The sequence below is a fragment of the Microtus pennsylvanicus genome, chromosome 14, assembly GCF_037038515.1.
Source record: "Microtus pennsylvanicus isolate mMicPen1 chromosome 14, mMicPen1.hap1, whole genome shotgun sequence".
In the NCBI taxonomy this organism is placed as follows: Eukaryota; Metazoa; Chordata; class Mammalia; order Rodentia; family Cricetidae; genus Microtus; species Microtus pennsylvanicus.
The window spans coordinates 43171775-43188743 of record NC_134592.1 but is presented as its reverse complement, the minus strand read 5'-3'; the positions used below and the strand labels follow the sequence as shown (position 1 = coordinate 43188743).

The window sequence follows — 16969 nt, the reverse complement described above, 5'->3', positions numbered from 1 at the left end:
TTGCCTGTGGTTTTTTGTGTAGTGTTGAGGCTTCATGGGCTTTTTCCTGTTCCGTTTGGTTTGTTCATTGGTGTCCTCCTTGTTCGCTCACATTTGGTCAGTCATGCTGGTGAGACTTTATGGGTGTAGCTTCTGATGCTACGAGGAGATGCAATCTCACAGCAAACTTTGTGATCCTCTGGTTCTTACAGTCTTTCTGGTCTCTGTTCTGCAATGTTCCCTGGGCCTTAGGTGTGGGAATGTTTTGTAGATGTGTCTATTGGGATTGGACTCCACAACTCTGCATTTGATTCGTTGTTTTCTAAAGTGGTTTCTGTCTGCTGCAAAGAGAAGTTTCAGACACAGACATTTCTGAGGAGAAGGAATTTCGTACAAAGAATGGCCATCGGCTGGACTGGCCAGAGTGTGTTGCAGGGCTCAGTGGCTGGAGCTGCACTTTTGTACATAGTTGGCCCAAGGAAGCATTCAGCCAATGGATGAAGGATATGGGTTCTTTGCCCAGTTAGATGCCAGACCTCCCTGTCTCCTGTAGAGTCCACATGCTGCCAAAGAGCACAGGAAACACTCTTTGCATTGGTTTGATTTTTCAAAGTTTTTTTGTCTATCATACTCAACCATGTCATGTCTTCTTTTCAGAGTTTAGTAACATCAAGAAATAGAAGAGAATTCAACCATGGCGCCAAGGAAGAGAGGTGGACGAGGGATTTCGTTTATCTTTTGTTGTTTCCGAAACAATGACCACCCAGAAATCACCTATCGGCTTCGGAATGATAGCAACTTTGCGCTTCAGACCATGGAGCCAGCGCTGCCCATGCCCCCTGTGGAGGAGCTGGACGTCATGTTCAGTGAACTTGTGGTGAGTCCCGGATGTCTATGCTGTCCTTCTTGATAAACCAGGCGAGAAGAGGAAAGGCGATGGCTGGGTTGGCTTGGCTGTATCTGAGGCCTTTACTATCCTCACTAAGCTGTGGGAAAGTGTGTGTGTTTGTGTGCGCGCACACACTGTGGTGGGTGGGTATTAAAAAGGGTAGTATGACTTTACCTCCAAGGGTTTTATTGTTGCTTCAAATAGGCAGAGGGATTTCAAAATTTGGGTGTTCAAATAGTGGTAGGTACTGTATCCTAACTTGCTCTTTCTAATTCATCCTTGTTCTTGCTCAGGTCTGCACTTAAGTGTTTAAGTCCTGCATCTGCATCACACCTTCTGGGATGCCTTAGTGTTTCCCCGTTCCTCTCCCAGTGTGCAGTATTAGTGCTATTTGAAAATCAGTCCTGCTGCCCAACTCGCCTTTGAACTTTGACGAAAGGCGTTAGTACTCAAGTGCAGTGTCATTACTTAGACTAATGATGGGATTGGAGTGACAGCTGCTGTGGGAACCCTTTTATAGATGCCACCACACTGGAGAGGTCACTGTCCTCAGATGGGATGGTGTAGACTGTGGATTATTTACCTTTATGGCATAGTTTAAAGAGCGCTAGTATAGAGATCAGCAGCTGCGCTGCAGTTCACTACCCTGAATGTGCCTACTTAAGTATAGATGGTCACGTTATCTTTCTGATCTCAGTTTCTGAAAAGTGTAGCGGAAATACCTCCTCTCAGGATGGCTGCAGTGTTTGAGCCAGAGCAGGCCATAGCGAGTGGGGTCCGGTACCTGACCCTTCAAGGTGTTTAGTGAAGTCACAGCATGCTATATCTTCCTTTGATCATGGCCAGCAATTCCTAGTGGAGTTTGTTGTCGCTGGACCATGTCATTGTGCAGCAGAAGCTCGACTGGGCTTTTGCTTGATTCTTAGGGCAGAAAGTAGGCAGTGTCACTGCCTGCCAGGGGACTGACTGTGTTGTTCCAGCTACAGATGAGAATTCAGAGATGGAAATATGAGCCAGCAAGAGTCTGTGGAGCTGAGGTTTGCATTTTGGTCTGCTGAAGGGGAGAAATGAGCCTATTTTTGAGCAGAGTTGATTAGGATAAAAAGAGATAGCTTATGATTGCATGCTTATACTTTATGATACTGAATATTTTATCCCTTCTCCATTCTCTGAACTATGAAGAACTTTATTTTAGATCTCAAACTAAAAAGCTAATCCAACTGTGATGGGGCGTGCCTTCAATCCCAGCACTTGAGAAGTGGGAGGACTAGGGATTCAAGGTCATCTTCGGCTCCCTAGTGAGCTCTAGGCCAACCTGGGCTACACACACACACACACACACACACACACACGCACGCAGGTGACTCAGGATATGGTTCAGTTGGTAGGGTTCCTGCCTAGCATACAAGATACCCCGATGTGTGACTCATCACAGTAACCAACCTGACACAGCAGCTTAAGGAAAGAAGAGTCTCTTTGGCGTTAGTCCATAGTGACAGGAAGGCGTGGCAGCAGGAGTGTGGCACAGCCATTAGTCACACATGTCTGACTTCAGGAAGCAGAGACAGATGAGTGCGGTCTCCTTGGTGTCAGCCCATGGAATGCTGCTGCCCCATTCAGGGTGGGTCTTGCCTGCTCAGGTAAATCTTTCTGAAAACACCCTCACAGACTTACCCAGACTTGTATGCCCACGGTGTGTTCTAAATCTTGATGAGCTGACAACGAAGATTAACGATGACACTGGGATTCAGTCCCTAGCACTGCATAAACTGAGCACGGTGACTCAAGAGGCCCAGAAATTTGAGGTTATCCTAGGCTCCATAGCAAGTTGGAGATCACCCTGGGATATATGAAACCCTGTCCCAAACAAATCATACTCACATAAAGAAAGTCAGACTTGGCCTTCAGCAATGTGATGAGTTCGGTTGCTGATAGCAGCGGAGGGTTCGGTTGCTGATAGCAGCGGAGGGAATCGATTGTGAGGTTCTAACGTCACCAAAGGTACAAGCATACAATTCCCATGCAGGGATCATGTGTATGCTTGTGGGAATATGTTGAGGGATATGGTCAGGGAAGGCCTTCAGAGGGCAGGGAGGAAGGGCAGGAGGTCATTTTAATGGCTTTCCATCCTCTCCAGCTGACTTCTGCTGTATCAGTGAAACCAGCCTCGTCCGCTTGAGAACGCAGAGTTAGAAAGTGTCATTCTTTTGTAGGGGTTGGCACCGCTAGTCACGTGGCCAAGACTGAGGTCATTGAGATGGTTGGGGGTGGGGTGCTGTGAATCATGTGGCTGTGGAGAAGGGCAGTAATGGCGACTTTATGCCTTGCTTTTATTTCCTGCTCAAAGTGCTCTACAGTCAGACTTGTACCTGAGGAGAGGCGTGCCACTGAACATTTGTTTGTAGATTGTGGGGCCGGGCAAGAGCTGGTATCCCCACATCTGCATCTGTGCTCCCTCCAGCACAGACAGATACTCTTGTCAGATTCCTGAATTGAAACCTACCCAGGAGCTGGCAGTGGCAGCTCCGTGTTCATCTTGAAGAGCGCTTGTTACTTTGCATTCAAGAGGGAGAAAATTCTACTTTCTGCTTATTGATGTCTCTATTGTGTATGAGAAAATTGCCTACAGCTGCTAGTTGTTAAAAAAAAAAACCCAATGCCAAACCAGAACTTTAAGCCAAAACCATTGGAAAACAAATTATCTTGAGGTTTGTGTCTGTCCTGGTGAGTGACGATGGATTTTTGTCTACCTCTGACTTCAGGGACTTAGACCACAAATCCTTCCAATTCCCAGGGAAGGCCTGAGGCTAGAGAGGTGGGTTCAAAGTGCTGGAAGCTTCTTCTCTGGCTTTCCTGAGCAGTTGTAGAAGTAATCCTGCTGTGTCTTTGTACTGGGAAGGGACCCGTGGCAGAGAGGCCTGGCTGCCTTCAATCGAGGGGAATTTCTTTCAAGGCTGGTTTGGTTTGAATTTGAGCTTGATTCCTTTTTCTGTACTCGGAGGATTCATACCTCAGTGAGAAAGTTGCTGTCAAGATTAAAGAAAATAATGTAAAAAGCAACAAAAACCAAACACAAAATTCTGGCATCTACCAGAATCTGACATTACAGGCCTGAATTCTCAAGCTACTTGGGAGGTTAGGACAGGAGGATCATAAGTTCAAAGCCAGCCTCAATGATTTAATGAGACCATGTCTTAAAATAAAAAAAGTAAATTGAATGCTTTGTATTTAGCTCAGTAGTACAGATTAGCATGTGTGAGGGTTTAGGTTCAATTTCCAGTACAGAAAGAAAGAAAGAAAAAAGGGAGGAAGGAAGGAGGAAGAGAGGGAGGCGGGTTGGCACCTAGGAAGTGCATTATAGTCTACGGCCAAGTGCAGCAGGAGTGATGGGAGGTGATTCAGGTTTTTTCTGAGGACAGAACTCTCAGCAAATATTCTGGGAAACTAATCTGCTTGCTGTGAGCCCTGTCCGGCTGGCCCCTTTTACTCTGCATCTGCTGGCAAGCGGCGTATCAGAGCAGGTCCTTGTCAGGCCTGCTTCCCTTATCCTGTCTGATGAGTCACTCTGCCGTTTTTAAAAGTGATACCAAATGACGTTCCTTCAGAAGCATGTATTGCAACCATATCATCTCTTTAATAAAACAAACCCGGAAGGAGGGTGAGCATTTGAATCTTTAAAGAAACAGCCAGAAAGGTGTGCCTTGTCCTACAGCCTCCCTGACATAAACAGGGCAATTAGAATTGGAGGCACTTGGCCATATCATTTTTTTTTATGGTTTTGGGGATCAAAGCCAGAGCTTTGCATTTGCTGGACAGGGGGTGTTGCTGAGTTACGTCAGCCTACCTACAGCCCTTAAATTCACATAACACATTTACCTGTCCACCATGTTCATCTATGCAAAACACAGTTCTGTGGCCTTTAGTATATCCATAAAACTGCAACCGCCGCCTAAATCAATGTAGGCATTTTTGCTGCCCTTAAAATAATCCTCATATCCATTGATCATCACTTCCTATCTATCCGGAGCCCCACCGTCCCCTGGCAGCCCCTAAACTACCTTATGTCTCAGAAAATTTGCTTTTCTCAGACAGTTTGAACAAATGGAATCACAACATATAGACCTTAGTAACTGGTGTCCTTTATGTAATATCAAATTTCTCCATTGTATGGATGCTAATTCTTCATTTCTAATTACTGCCGAATAACGTTCTATCATAGAGATATTTTAGGAATCTTTCAACATTGATGCATATTTTAGAATTTTATTTTTATATTTTTCCAGTTAAGGAAATTATAAACTGCTATAAACATGTATATGGAAGGTTTTACATATAAATATGCTTGTGGCTCTCATGGGTAAAGACATACTAGCAAAAGTGCGGGGGCCTTAAAGAACGCTGAGTTTAACTTGGAGAGCTGTCAGGCTGTTCCAAAGTGGCTACCCTGGCTCTCATTACCACCAGCAACCTATGAAGCCTGCAGTTTCTTTTTTTAAATTATTTGTTTACGTGTGTGTGTGTGTGTGTGTGTGTGTGTGTGTGATGTGTGATGATGTGTGTATGTGGGCACAGATGCCACACATATGACAGTCACAAGACAGCTATGTAAAGTTAGTTTTCACCTTTGTGTGACTTCTAGGAATTGAGAGTCTAGGTCATCAGGCATGTGCAGCAAGAGCCTTTACCTTGCTGAGCCATTTTGCCTGATATATAGTTATAGATGTAGAAATAGATGGCAAAGTATATCCCAATTTCTTTACATCTTTGCCAACATTTGTGTCCATCCATCCCTTCCTACCTGCTCTCCAGAATGTTCTGTTCTACAGTGTGTATGTGTGTTGTCTAAAATAAGGGTTCCTGGTCATTTCTAACTGCTATGGATTATTACAACTAAATCATTGACGTATCTGATCAGTTACTGCCAACTGTGTATTTTATGTCATTTAACCGTCATACCTCCCCATAGTCTCTACCCTGCTTGTTCTCTCTCTTCTCCTTCTTCCTCCCCTCCCTGTCTCTTTCCCTCCACCCCCATTTTTTACTCTCTGTCTAGATCAAAATAAAGAATATGGCGGTCTGTGACTTAGCATTGGTGCCTTAAAATCAGAAGCACCCATGTTCGTTCTAGAAGCACTTGGGCTCAGATGATCTCATCTAATTTATTTGGGAAGCACTAGACACAACAGCCCTGTAAATTGTCTTGCTCAAGTAACTTGTATTACAATATTTTCAATAGGTTTCTTTGAGGATAAGCAGACAATGTGTTACTCACCATCAGACTGATTATTCTGATGTGAGTGTGGTAAGTGCCTGTCTGTGCTAGATCCCAAGGCGACACAACACCGTCCTTGATGAAGCTCTAGAGCTGCTGGTCAAACAGTGAAGACATGCCTCTAAACATACAATCCTGTCTCATGTGACCTAGGACTAAGAGAGGGGTCACTGAGGCTCAAACATCCGTTTTTGAGAGAAGAGGCTTTATATTCACCTAGCATTCAAGGGAGCTTCTCTTGGAATAAAACCCTCAGCCTCTCTTCCAATGCATCACTGTTCTTTGGCATACTCATAACTCAAATCTTTCCTCCTTTCTCTACCAGTGTGCATTTGTACCCAATTTCAGAAAATAACCTTCCAATATTTTAATTCATCTTTGAGAATTTCATACACATGTACAATGCATTTTGGTCATGTCCATCCTCCTTCCAGTTCCTCCTGGATGCTTCCCCTGCTCCCCCTCCTTCTCTGAGCTCCAGGTCCTCTTTTTATAACCCCATGAATCTCATCATTTGCTATATGTGTGTGGCTATAGGGCCATTTGCTGCAGCATGGTGAGCCTCCTTCCCTGAAGAACACTGACTCTCCTTTCCCCATAACTTTGGATTATCAAAGATTCTCAGCTAGAGATGGGCCTTCTGAGCCCCTGCCCCATCTATGCTGGGATTATGTCTGGTTTGATCTTGTGCAGGTCTGGTGCAGGTTTGATCTTGTGCAGGTTTGATCTTGTGCAGGTTTGATCTTGTGCAGGTCTGGTGCAGGTTTGATCTTGTGCAGGTTTGATCTTGTGCAGGTCTGGTGCAGGTTTGATCTTGTGCAGGTTTGATCTTGTGCAGGTTTGATCTTGTGCAGGTCTTGTGCAGGTCTGGTGCAGGTTTGATCTTGTGCAGGTTTGATCTTATGCAGGTTTGATCTTGTGCAGGTCTGGTGCAGGTTTGATCTTGTGCAGGTCTGGTGCAGGTTTGGTCTTGTGCAGGTTTGATCTTGTGCAGGTCTTGTGCAGGTTTGATCTTGTGCGAGCAACCACAATCACCGTAAGTTCATGAGTGCAGCAGCCCTGTCATTTCAGAATATAGTTTTGTAGTAGTCCTCCTGTGCTGGCTGTTGTTTATCAACTGGACACAAACCTAGACATACCTGAGAAGAGGGAATTTTAATTGAGAAAAGACCTTCATAAACCTGGTCTGTAGTCAAGACTATGGGGCATTTTCTTAGCTAATGATTGATACAGGAGGTTTCAGCCCTCTGGGGACAGTAACACTCCTTGTCAGGGTGGTCCTGCAGCATATGAGAAAGCAGCTGAGCAAGCCAGCAAGCAGCACTCCTCTATGGCTTCTGCCCCAGTTCCTAGTTTCAGGCTCCTGCTTTTGTTCCTGCTTTGACTTTTCTCAATAATGGGGAAACTTACCTGGAAGTATATGATGAAATAACTCATTCTTCCATGAGTTGATTTTGGTTATGGTTTTTATCACAGCAACAGAAACTTAAAGCTAAAACACCTTCCAATGTTTTGCTCTTACAATCTTTATGCCTACTCCTCTGCTGTGTTCCCTGAGCCATGTGGGTAAGGAGTATGATATAGTTGTCCCATTTAGAATTGAACATTCTACAGGGGTTTTACTCATTCTATGCATCTGTATTAGTTGCAAAACCAAGTTTTTCTAATGAGGATAGAAAGCTATACCATTGTTGTGCAGGTAAGTGTGTTTAGAAAGTAGTTTGATGAATGTCTGTTTAGTAAAATAAGACCCTACGGGAGAACCTACTTTTATGGCCTCCCAGCCAAGGGTTCTTGGGCAGGATCACAGTACCAGACGTAAGCTCTGCTCTGTGTAGTAGGCCTTACATCCAATCAGAAAGCATTTGGTTACTCCTGTAATGCTACTATTGCACCAATGAGCATATTTTACAGACCGGGTATTACTGTAGCTCACAGAGTCCATAATAGGTAAGACTATTGGTGACTTTTGTTCCTCAGGAGCCTATCATTTTCTGGCACTATGAAAATTAGCTATTTGTGAGGAAGCTTCTAAGTCAGTACCAGATTAATTTTTCTATGTCCTACAACCCAACTCTCTGGTGTTTTCAGTAATAGGGTCTTTCCATCATGTTCTGGTGAACACAAGAGCAATGACAATGGGATGTTTCATTTGGGGAGTCATGGGACCTTCCAACAATTTAATGAGTAGTGTGCTATATCTAGAACCGGGTTTTAGCATTACACTCCCATGTAGGTCATGCTTTTTAAACTGGGGTGTGTGTTTTGTTTTGTTTTTAGAAAGCTTTTCAGACTGCAGATTTTGTTCTGTTAGCCATGGGAATTGTTACCTTTTCAGGCTGTTGAAATAATTACTTTTATTACTGGGACTATTATAAGACCTCTTTAATAATAAAATTCTTCTGTTATCGTCAGAATCAATGAGAAGTTTCATCATGTTTTAGCTCCTTATTTCTTAAAATGTGCCTTTGCACTAAAATCATGGCTAAGAATAGAAAGTTTCTTATGGGAGCTATTCAGTTCCTGTCTCCGTTGGAATTTGGAAAGGATAATTGGGTAATAGGAACATGCAATTTTTAACTGATAGAAGAAAAAAAAAAGCTCTTGTTGTAAGGAGTCCTGGTTATGATCTTTTGTTTTTTAATTAAAGTATAAAGGATTTCTGGTAACTAAAAGGAGGGAATCAGACTTTTATTCTAGAATAGCTTCAGAGTATTTGGTTGTTTGGAAGCCAAGAACCAGAACTGAATGAAGGAATTGGTATTAAGATTGTTCTAGTTCCATGAGGTTTGTTTTCACATGATAAACTCATAAAGGACAAACGAGACACTATTAACTGACAGTGAAGGAAGAGAAATATTGAGTAGATCTTCCAGTTATACTTTGCATTTTTGAATAAGTTGACTTGATAAGTTCTTGGGCAAAAACTGCTCAACGCCGGTGTGATGAGAAGCACTGCAGTAGGTAAGGGGCTTGCGTGCGTGTGCAATGCTGAAACTCCTGTGCAGGGACTTGCGTGTGTGTGCAATGCTGAAACTCCTGTGCAGGGACTTGTGTGCGTGTGTGTGCAATGCTGAAACTCCTGTGCAGGGACTTGCGTGTGTGTGCAATGCTGAAACTCCTGTGCAGGGACTTGCGTGTGTGTGCAATGCTGAAACTCCTGTGCAGGGACTTGTGTGCGTGTGTGTGCAATGCTGAAACTCCTGTGCAGGGACTTGCGCGTGTGTGCAGTGCTGAAACTCCTGTGCAGGGACTTGCGTGTGTGTGCAATGCTGAAACTCCTGTGCAGGGACTTGTGTGCGTGTGTGTGCAATGCTGAAACTCCTGTGCAGGGACTTGTGTGCGTGAGTGTGCAATGCTGAAACTCCTGTGCAGGGGCTTGCGTGTGTGTGCAATGCTGAAACTCCTGTGCAGGGGCTTGCGTGTGTGTGCAATGCTGAAACTCCTGTGCAGGGGCTTGCGTGTGTGTGCAATGCTGAAACTCCTGTGCAGGGGCTTGCGTGTGTGTGCAATGCTGAAACTCCTGTGCAGGGACTTGCGTGTGTGCAATGCTGAAACTCCTGTGCAGGGACTTGCGTGTGTGTGCAATGCTGAAACTCCTGTGCAGGGACTTGCGTGTGTGTGCAGTGCTGAAACTCCTGTGCAGGTCGTGGGAACTGATGCCAGGGTCCCGTCAGTTTAAAGGAACAATAACAATCTCAAATTCAGGACTTGAGAAACAAATTGCTCTAGCCCTGGTTTATACTGGCTAATGTTAATCTATGTAGCTTTGTGTGCCTGTATCTGTTGTGATTTTTGAACAGAACATCATATTGCTTCTGAAATCTGGCAGCAGATTTTTATCCCAGTAGATGCCATGTATTTCTTTGTACTGTCTTAGACTCTGTCTGCTTAAAAATCGTTTGATGGTCAAAGTTGACCTGTAAGTTTTCTTCCAGTCCTCTGATTTTCTAAAGCTTAAGTGAAGAGTATTCCTTTTAATCTTGTGTGTATTTTATCTTATCAAGATCACTCTAAGTCCTTTCAAAGTAAGCTGTTAAATTTAGAGTTTTGATTTCATGTTTGATACGGTGTTGTTAGTTTAGTTGCCATTCATCTCCCAATGCTTCCTAATGTTAGATAACAGAGATGGAGTGAGAGGACATGAGCACACAGAATGAAATAGGAAGTCTCTTCTTAAATTGAAACAGTCGCTGGAGATGGTGGCACCTGTCCCATACCTGGGGAGAGAGAGGCAGGTCATCTTTGACTGTATAGGGAGTTGGTGGTGAGCCTTGGGCCATAGGAAAGTGATTAAAAAAAAAAACAAAAACAAAAAAACCAAAACCCTGTGAATTAACATTGCTGTGAGAAAATGGCTTTAGATCCCTTTGGTCCTGATCAGTTATATATATATGTATATATATATATATATATATATATATATATATATATTAATATAAAACCTAAAGAGACCTTGAGTGGTGCATAACTGCTTACTGTGGGATATAATTGAAAATCTGACCACTTAATGTTGTCCTTTGGCTCCCAGTTGCAAATTACACAGTCAAGATGCTGTATTGACTTGCCACCCTGTACTTGACCCCACTAAGCCAGTTTTAAAGGCTTAAAGGCCAGGGGGCCAATTTGATCTCTGTAACTTGTAGGCTTTGGGTAAGCTTTCAAGCATAATTTTTTTCTTGTACTTAATTTTGTTTTATGTTGGCTATTTGACAGTTTCATACATTAAAATAAAGCATTATAATTATTTTCCCACCTTACTTTTTAAAATGTGCTCTAGTAACGGCTAGGGAGATCTGTTAGTTTGAACGTATAACTTTATAACTTCTGAGACTTTATGTTGATGCTGTCAGAACCGTCTTCACACCGTCACCTGTTCACACACACACACACACACACACACACACACACACACACACACACACACACGTGACCTGACCATGTGACCGCACGCGCTTCCGATTGACTGTGGCTGTACTCACCACTGCCTTTGGAGCCCTCCCCGCTAACCTGCCTGTCCAGAGGTCCGCTGCTGGAGAAACTTCTTGATTCACACACTGGGAGCTCAGTGGCCAACTCTCTCTTCAGTTATGCTTTTTCTGGCTCATGGCTGAAGAGTTGGAATTTTCTTTGTTGAAAAAAAAATCCCCCCTTTTAAAAGCTGCATATTTTTTCTCTTATCCAGTTTTAAATGGATTTATTAAAAACACCCTACAGCTGCCAGCGTCTTACTTGTGCACATTGCAAAATTTAAGAACAAAGTTCAGCTTAGTGACTGAAAGCCAGCGAAATAAACATAGGGGTTGTTTTCTGGAAAGGTGGGCAGCTACCAAATTTAGGAGCCAGAAAGTCCTTTCCTGTTCCCTAACCAGTAAACTTGAGTTATTCTTCAGTGCATAGCTCTTCATGTCAAACCTGAGATGCAGATGCATCCATACACTTTCAGAGAGCAGAATGGGGTGGCATCCCATGCCTCTGTCATTTCTACTCCTGGATCTTCTGGGCCTGGAACTAGTGTCCAGTCCAGAGAGGGTTCCCAGTGCATACTTGGCTGGATGCCTGTGTGAGTAGATACTGCTTGTTAAAGTTTAGTGTGTGAGATGTGCATTAAGTATTGGAGGGAGGGAGTGTGTGTGTGTGTGTGTGTGTGTGTGTGTGTGTGTGTGTGTGTGTTTGTGTGTGATTTGTTCTGTGACTCATCCTTGAAGGGGTGACAGTAAGGTTGGACTGATGCTGTGCATCTGTGTACACCCCTACCCCCTCCCCCACCTGCTGCCGTCTTTCTCATTTGGCTGTTTCTATGGGAACATCAGAAGGACCTGCAGGAAGGGGGGCAGATTAAAAGAACAAAGATGAGGAGGTTTTTTTTTTAATTTTTTTTTTTTTTTTTTTGATGAGGAGGTTTAAGAAATCATTTTACTCTTAAACTCTCCCTGTCAAGGGTTAGGGTGATGGCTCAGTCAATAAAGTACCTGCCGCATAAGCGTGAGGATCTGAGTTCAGATCTCCAATGCCAGAGTGAAAGCCGGGTGTAGCCATGTGCACCTGGAACCCCAACACTGGGGAAGACTGGTGGACTGCCAGAGTGGACTGCCATAGCTGCCCAGTCTCCCTGAATCCATGAGCTCCAGGTTCGATGAGACAAAAGCCTGCAGCCACTTGCACGCATGTCCACATGAACACCGCCCCCACAACGGAGAACTCAGCTTCTCCAGTGCGTATTACGTGGTGAAGTAAGTATGTAGCTGTGCTGTGGGAAGAGACTCTGCTAGATTGTCTTTTGACCCAATTAGTGCTGAAATGTGTCGGAGGAGCTGCCAAACAAGTCTCTTGAGTGTGTGGGAGGGGCTGGGCTCCAGGAACAGAACTGGCATGGAGGAGGGACCTGCCGGAGCTCTGGCTCCAGTCTCCAGCAGGACTCTTAGCAGTCTGTCCCTTTGCAGCTGGCTCCGTCTCTCCAGTCAGTTAGAACTTAGAGATGCTCTGTGTTCCACGTGGTCAGCTGAAGTTGCACTGGATTCTAGTTCTGAAAACGGGTGTTCGGGGAAAGGATTTAGCTACTTAGAACAGTTGTTTGGTTTGGAGGACTGGCAAGCTGTCGCTGCTTCAAATTCATTAAAATTTTGTTCAAGTTACCCTAATGAGTTTCTAGTCACACCACAGAAGTCAAAGACCTCTATAGGTTCAGCTGTAGAGTTTGTCTAGCAAACAGGATGTAATTTGTATTGTCTGCTAGGAAGGGAAAGAAAGGGAATAGACATTGAAGCATTAGCAGCAAGAATCTAAAGGTTCTGTTAGTCAGCCTTTGCTTGTGGGGTTTCTCTATTCTTGTTTGTATGTAGCACAAGAAAAACACGTCTGTCAGACACAACATTCCCTAGCAGGCGAGTCATCCTGTGGTATTCTGTGTAATGACCGAGAGTGCTGGGAGAAGGGCAGCCGGCTGGAAGCCTTCAGGATCAGTCTGCACATGCCTACCCTTTCCGGGTGGGTAGCTGCTTGCAGTTGAGCATCTCCAGCCTTCTTGACTGGAGAGGAGCAGGAGTATGCCTCTATCTAACTATCTTATTTCTGTCTACCGCCCTAAGAATAAACGTGTTCTCAGGGTCATTTGTGATGCAGTTTTAAGAGATGTTGGCAACTCCTGACTCTTGGGTGTGATGGCTGCATGTCTTGGTGGGGCTGGATGTTCACAATGAGTTTATGTTTAAGAGTTACTGCAGCTTAATGGTATATTACTCCATACCATCATAAAAGTGATTTTTTTTTATTTTTTAATTTATTTTTTAATTTTTTGCTGTCACACCTCAGTATCCACATTCCTAGCTAGCCTTTTCCATTTGTTAGGTACTTGTCTTTGTCTTCTAACATGTTCCAGTTCCCGACCTCTCTAGGGGTTTTACTCCAGATATTGTGGAGTTGCATGATGGGAGAAAGGGGTTGCACCTTGAGAAGGCGGTGCTGATGCTGGTGTATACTAAGGTAATCCAGAGAAGGTTCCAACCCCCCAGAATGTAGGAAGTCTGGGTGAGGCTAGGCTCCAGGAGTTGGGCCTGTTTGCCACAGGCAGTTTTGTAGGAGGAAAACAAGGCTTGGTTGAGTAACAGGCTTGGGAATTCTATGGACTCTACAGTAAATCAGAGGGAAGGTTAGCTTGTCAAGGGCCATTAGAAAGCAAAACAAAACACGACAAAACAAACCCCCAAACATAATAAACACACAAAATGTTGAATGGCTGACCAGGATACCCCAAGGGCCTGGGTTAGCATCTCCTTCCTTGTTTTCCTACTCGCTACCTCTGCTTGGGACTGTGCACGTGCCCTCCTGACCTCTGTCTAAAGGTCTCTTCCTGTGCACGCCTGGGTGAGCTGACCTCATTAGACATAGACTACTGAACAAGGCCAGGAACTCTGGGTAGCTCTGCTGCCCTCCATGAGCCAGCGGGCTGTCCAGTGCTGCTTAGCACGTATATACACAATCTTACATTCAGCCTCTTAAAATCCCCGAAAACAGTTTGTCACAGAGGACTAATCTTTCTACTCAAGACCTTTATTGTATATTCTTTCAAAATTCCTTCCCTTGCTTTATCTAGCAAATCAGTGCATTTCCTTTTATTGATGTGTCCCGTGCCGATTGTTTTCTGATTTATGTGGGTTTTTTTGTTGCGCTACTTGCTCACGCCAAAGTGTAAGTGTAGGACCAGTGAGAGCGGAGGCTTAATAATACGTTTCTTTACGGCTTCGCCTAGAACTGTGGTTCCCACAGCTGGGCTTTCCGCGAGCTCTTTTCTTCATTTAAAAAAGTCTTTAAGATATTAGAAACAATGCATACTCTGTAAGAAGATGAAAGGGTGGTTACTCTCTTCTCTGAGAGGAGCTTTTATGTTTGTCTGTGGGTTTCAGTTTTTAGGAAACCGGCTTTCTAGGGAGAGAGGGGTGGTGCTGAGTCAGCACAGCGCTCTCTTGTTACTCACTTAGTCATTGTCTTTTAATTACCATTCAGAAGAACAAGATGAAAAAGAAAAGTGAGGTGGCCAGCGCAAGGAGGAGTCCATCCAGGCTAAGGGATGCTGAGATGCATAAGCAGCCTAGGTGTTCCAGCTCGCTGGCTGTGGGCCCTTGTTAATTTTAGTGGGAAACCCAATACCCCAGTACCAGGACTCCTCATGGTGCCACTGCTAGTACTCCTGTGTGACGGAACCCTCCTATAATTTCAGCACGCCAGAGGTGGAGGCAGGAGAATCCAAAGTTAAAAATCTTCTTTGGTGTCATAGTGAATTTGAGGTGAGACTGGACTGCATGAATCCCTTTCCCCAGTAACAAAGCCAACAACTCTAGCCCGACAGAAACAAGAAGGTTCCAAAGGACTTCTTGTTAATATCAATGCCTCACCCAATTTAACTATTAAATTAATTACTAAGGGGCTTGGAGAAAGGGTGACCCAAATGTCATCTATACTAACAGAATTTATGAAATTTTTCAAAGAAACAGTGAAGGAATTTCATGGAAGTGATCTGTGGTGTTGAGCGAACGCTGTGTGTAAATGGTAGATTTGGCGCTTACTCCAAAGGACACGCCTTCCGTCCCTCTGCACATCCTGTTTGCAATCCTCTTCTCCTAGAGCTCACTCACTTCAGCCGTATGTCAAGTGTGCTGTCCACCTCTGCTGCCTTCAACTCCATTTGTTCTTCTGTCGCTCCAACGGCACACTTGATTTTTGTGTTTCTGAAGTTTTTTTGAAATATTACAGAGCAGTTTGATGAGTTTTAAGAGATGTGTAGTTAGGCAGCTGTCACTATCCTAGGAAAACAGGTTTTTCTAACAAAAGTTCCTCAGTAAAGATTTAGGTGCTTTAACCTTATATAAACAGGTACTATTTGAAATATAAAATGTAGTGATTTCAATTCCGTGGTTGCCTGTTTCAGTATTTGGAGTAACTTTCAAAATGAAAAGTCTTCTGTAACATTACCTTGAGGTAATTTGAGAGCTTAAGTAAAACAAATTGACAGTATGATTTTTAGTTATTTTGTATTCCAGTTGCTTGCCCCTCCCCATCAAATTACGCTTTCCCTCCCATCATTGAAGTTTTATTCATCCCCTTCTCTAGTGGTGTGTCTAAAGAGTAAAGCCTGGATAAGAGGAGACAAAAGCAACCCAGCCGCTTTATAAATCATAATATTAAAATGGGCAAAACATGAATGCGTAAGAGAAGATCATCAGTACATGGGAAGTTAGATTAATCAGTAGTGGTCATCAGGAAAATACAAAATAAAACTCCACGAGTTAGCACCCGACATAAACCAGGATTGCGCGCATTGAAAGGACATGGCACAGAGTATGGGTGGAAACATGAAGCACTGGAGTGCCTCTTTTGCACTTTAACGGATTCAAAAACAGTATTCTTAAGATTTTTACAAGCCAGGCACAGTGGCTTGTGCTGTAAATCACAACACTTGGGAATAGGAGGCAGGAGGATTGCTACAAATTTGCCCAGTCTGGGCAACCTATAGCGTTCCAGGTTAGCCTGAAAACCATAATAAGATCCTGCCTCTACAAAGAAATAAGCACTAAGACTAGTTTATTTTGGTGTGTGTGTGTGTGTGTGTGTGTGTGTGTGTGTGTGTGTGTGTGTGAGAGAGAGAGAGAGAGAGAGAGAGAGAGAGAGAGAGAGAGAGAGAGAGAGAGAGAGGTGTTCATGTCTGTGTGTGAGTGTGTGGTGGTCAAGGGTACCTCCTAAGGTATGTCCTCACCTTCTACGTTATTTGAGACAGGTCTATTTTTTTCCCCTGCCCACATACCAGGATGGCCAACCTGTGAGCTTCCAATAGAGCCTGCTGCCTCTACCTTCCCTCTCGCTGTAGGAGCACAGGGATTTCAGCTGCCGGCCACTGTGCCCTGCTTTATATAATAAGTTCTGGGAATTCACACCAGTTCCGTATATTTGCATGGCAAGTGCTCCACCCACTGAACAGTCTCCCAAGCTCTAGGTTTTAATCTGTAAAACCGATTGTTTACACTTTCTTTCCCTCCAGCTTCCCGACTGTCCTTCCTTTCCTCCCACCTTCATTTTTCCTCCTGCTCCTGCGCTCCTCCTGCGTCGTATTTTTTCAGGTACTGGCACGTGCTACAGAGAGGAACAGAACAAACTGAACTACCGTCCTCTAGGACATGCAATAACCAGACCATAGTCATGTGAGAAGTGCTTCAGAGCACCAAGAAACTGGCCCTCCCTGGACGGTCAGACTAGCCATTTGAAGTGGTTAGGTATTGCCTTGGGAAGATTTGGATGACTAGCATGAGTCTTAGATGGGGTGGGAGGAGCCCACTTGG

The 16969-nt window shown here is 44.1% G+C and overlaps 1 protein-coding gene across 4 annotated transcripts in view; it reads left to right on the top strand.

Moving 5' to 3' along the window:
- The window catches only part of Daam1 (dishevelled associated activator of morphogenesis 1), a 157323-nt gene that overhangs the window by 61184 nt on the left and 79170 nt on the right, over nucleotides 1-16969 (top strand). For all 4 annotated transcript variants that reach the window (XM_075948883.1, XM_075948885.1, XM_075948884.1 and 1 more), the window contains exon 2: nucleotides 637-856. In XM_075948883.1, the coding sequence (XP_075804998.1) occupies nucleotides 674-856 (183 nt within the window). In that variant the 5' untranslated portion in view covers nucleotides 637-673. The remainder of the gene's footprint in view (nucleotides 1-636; nucleotides 857-16969) is intronic.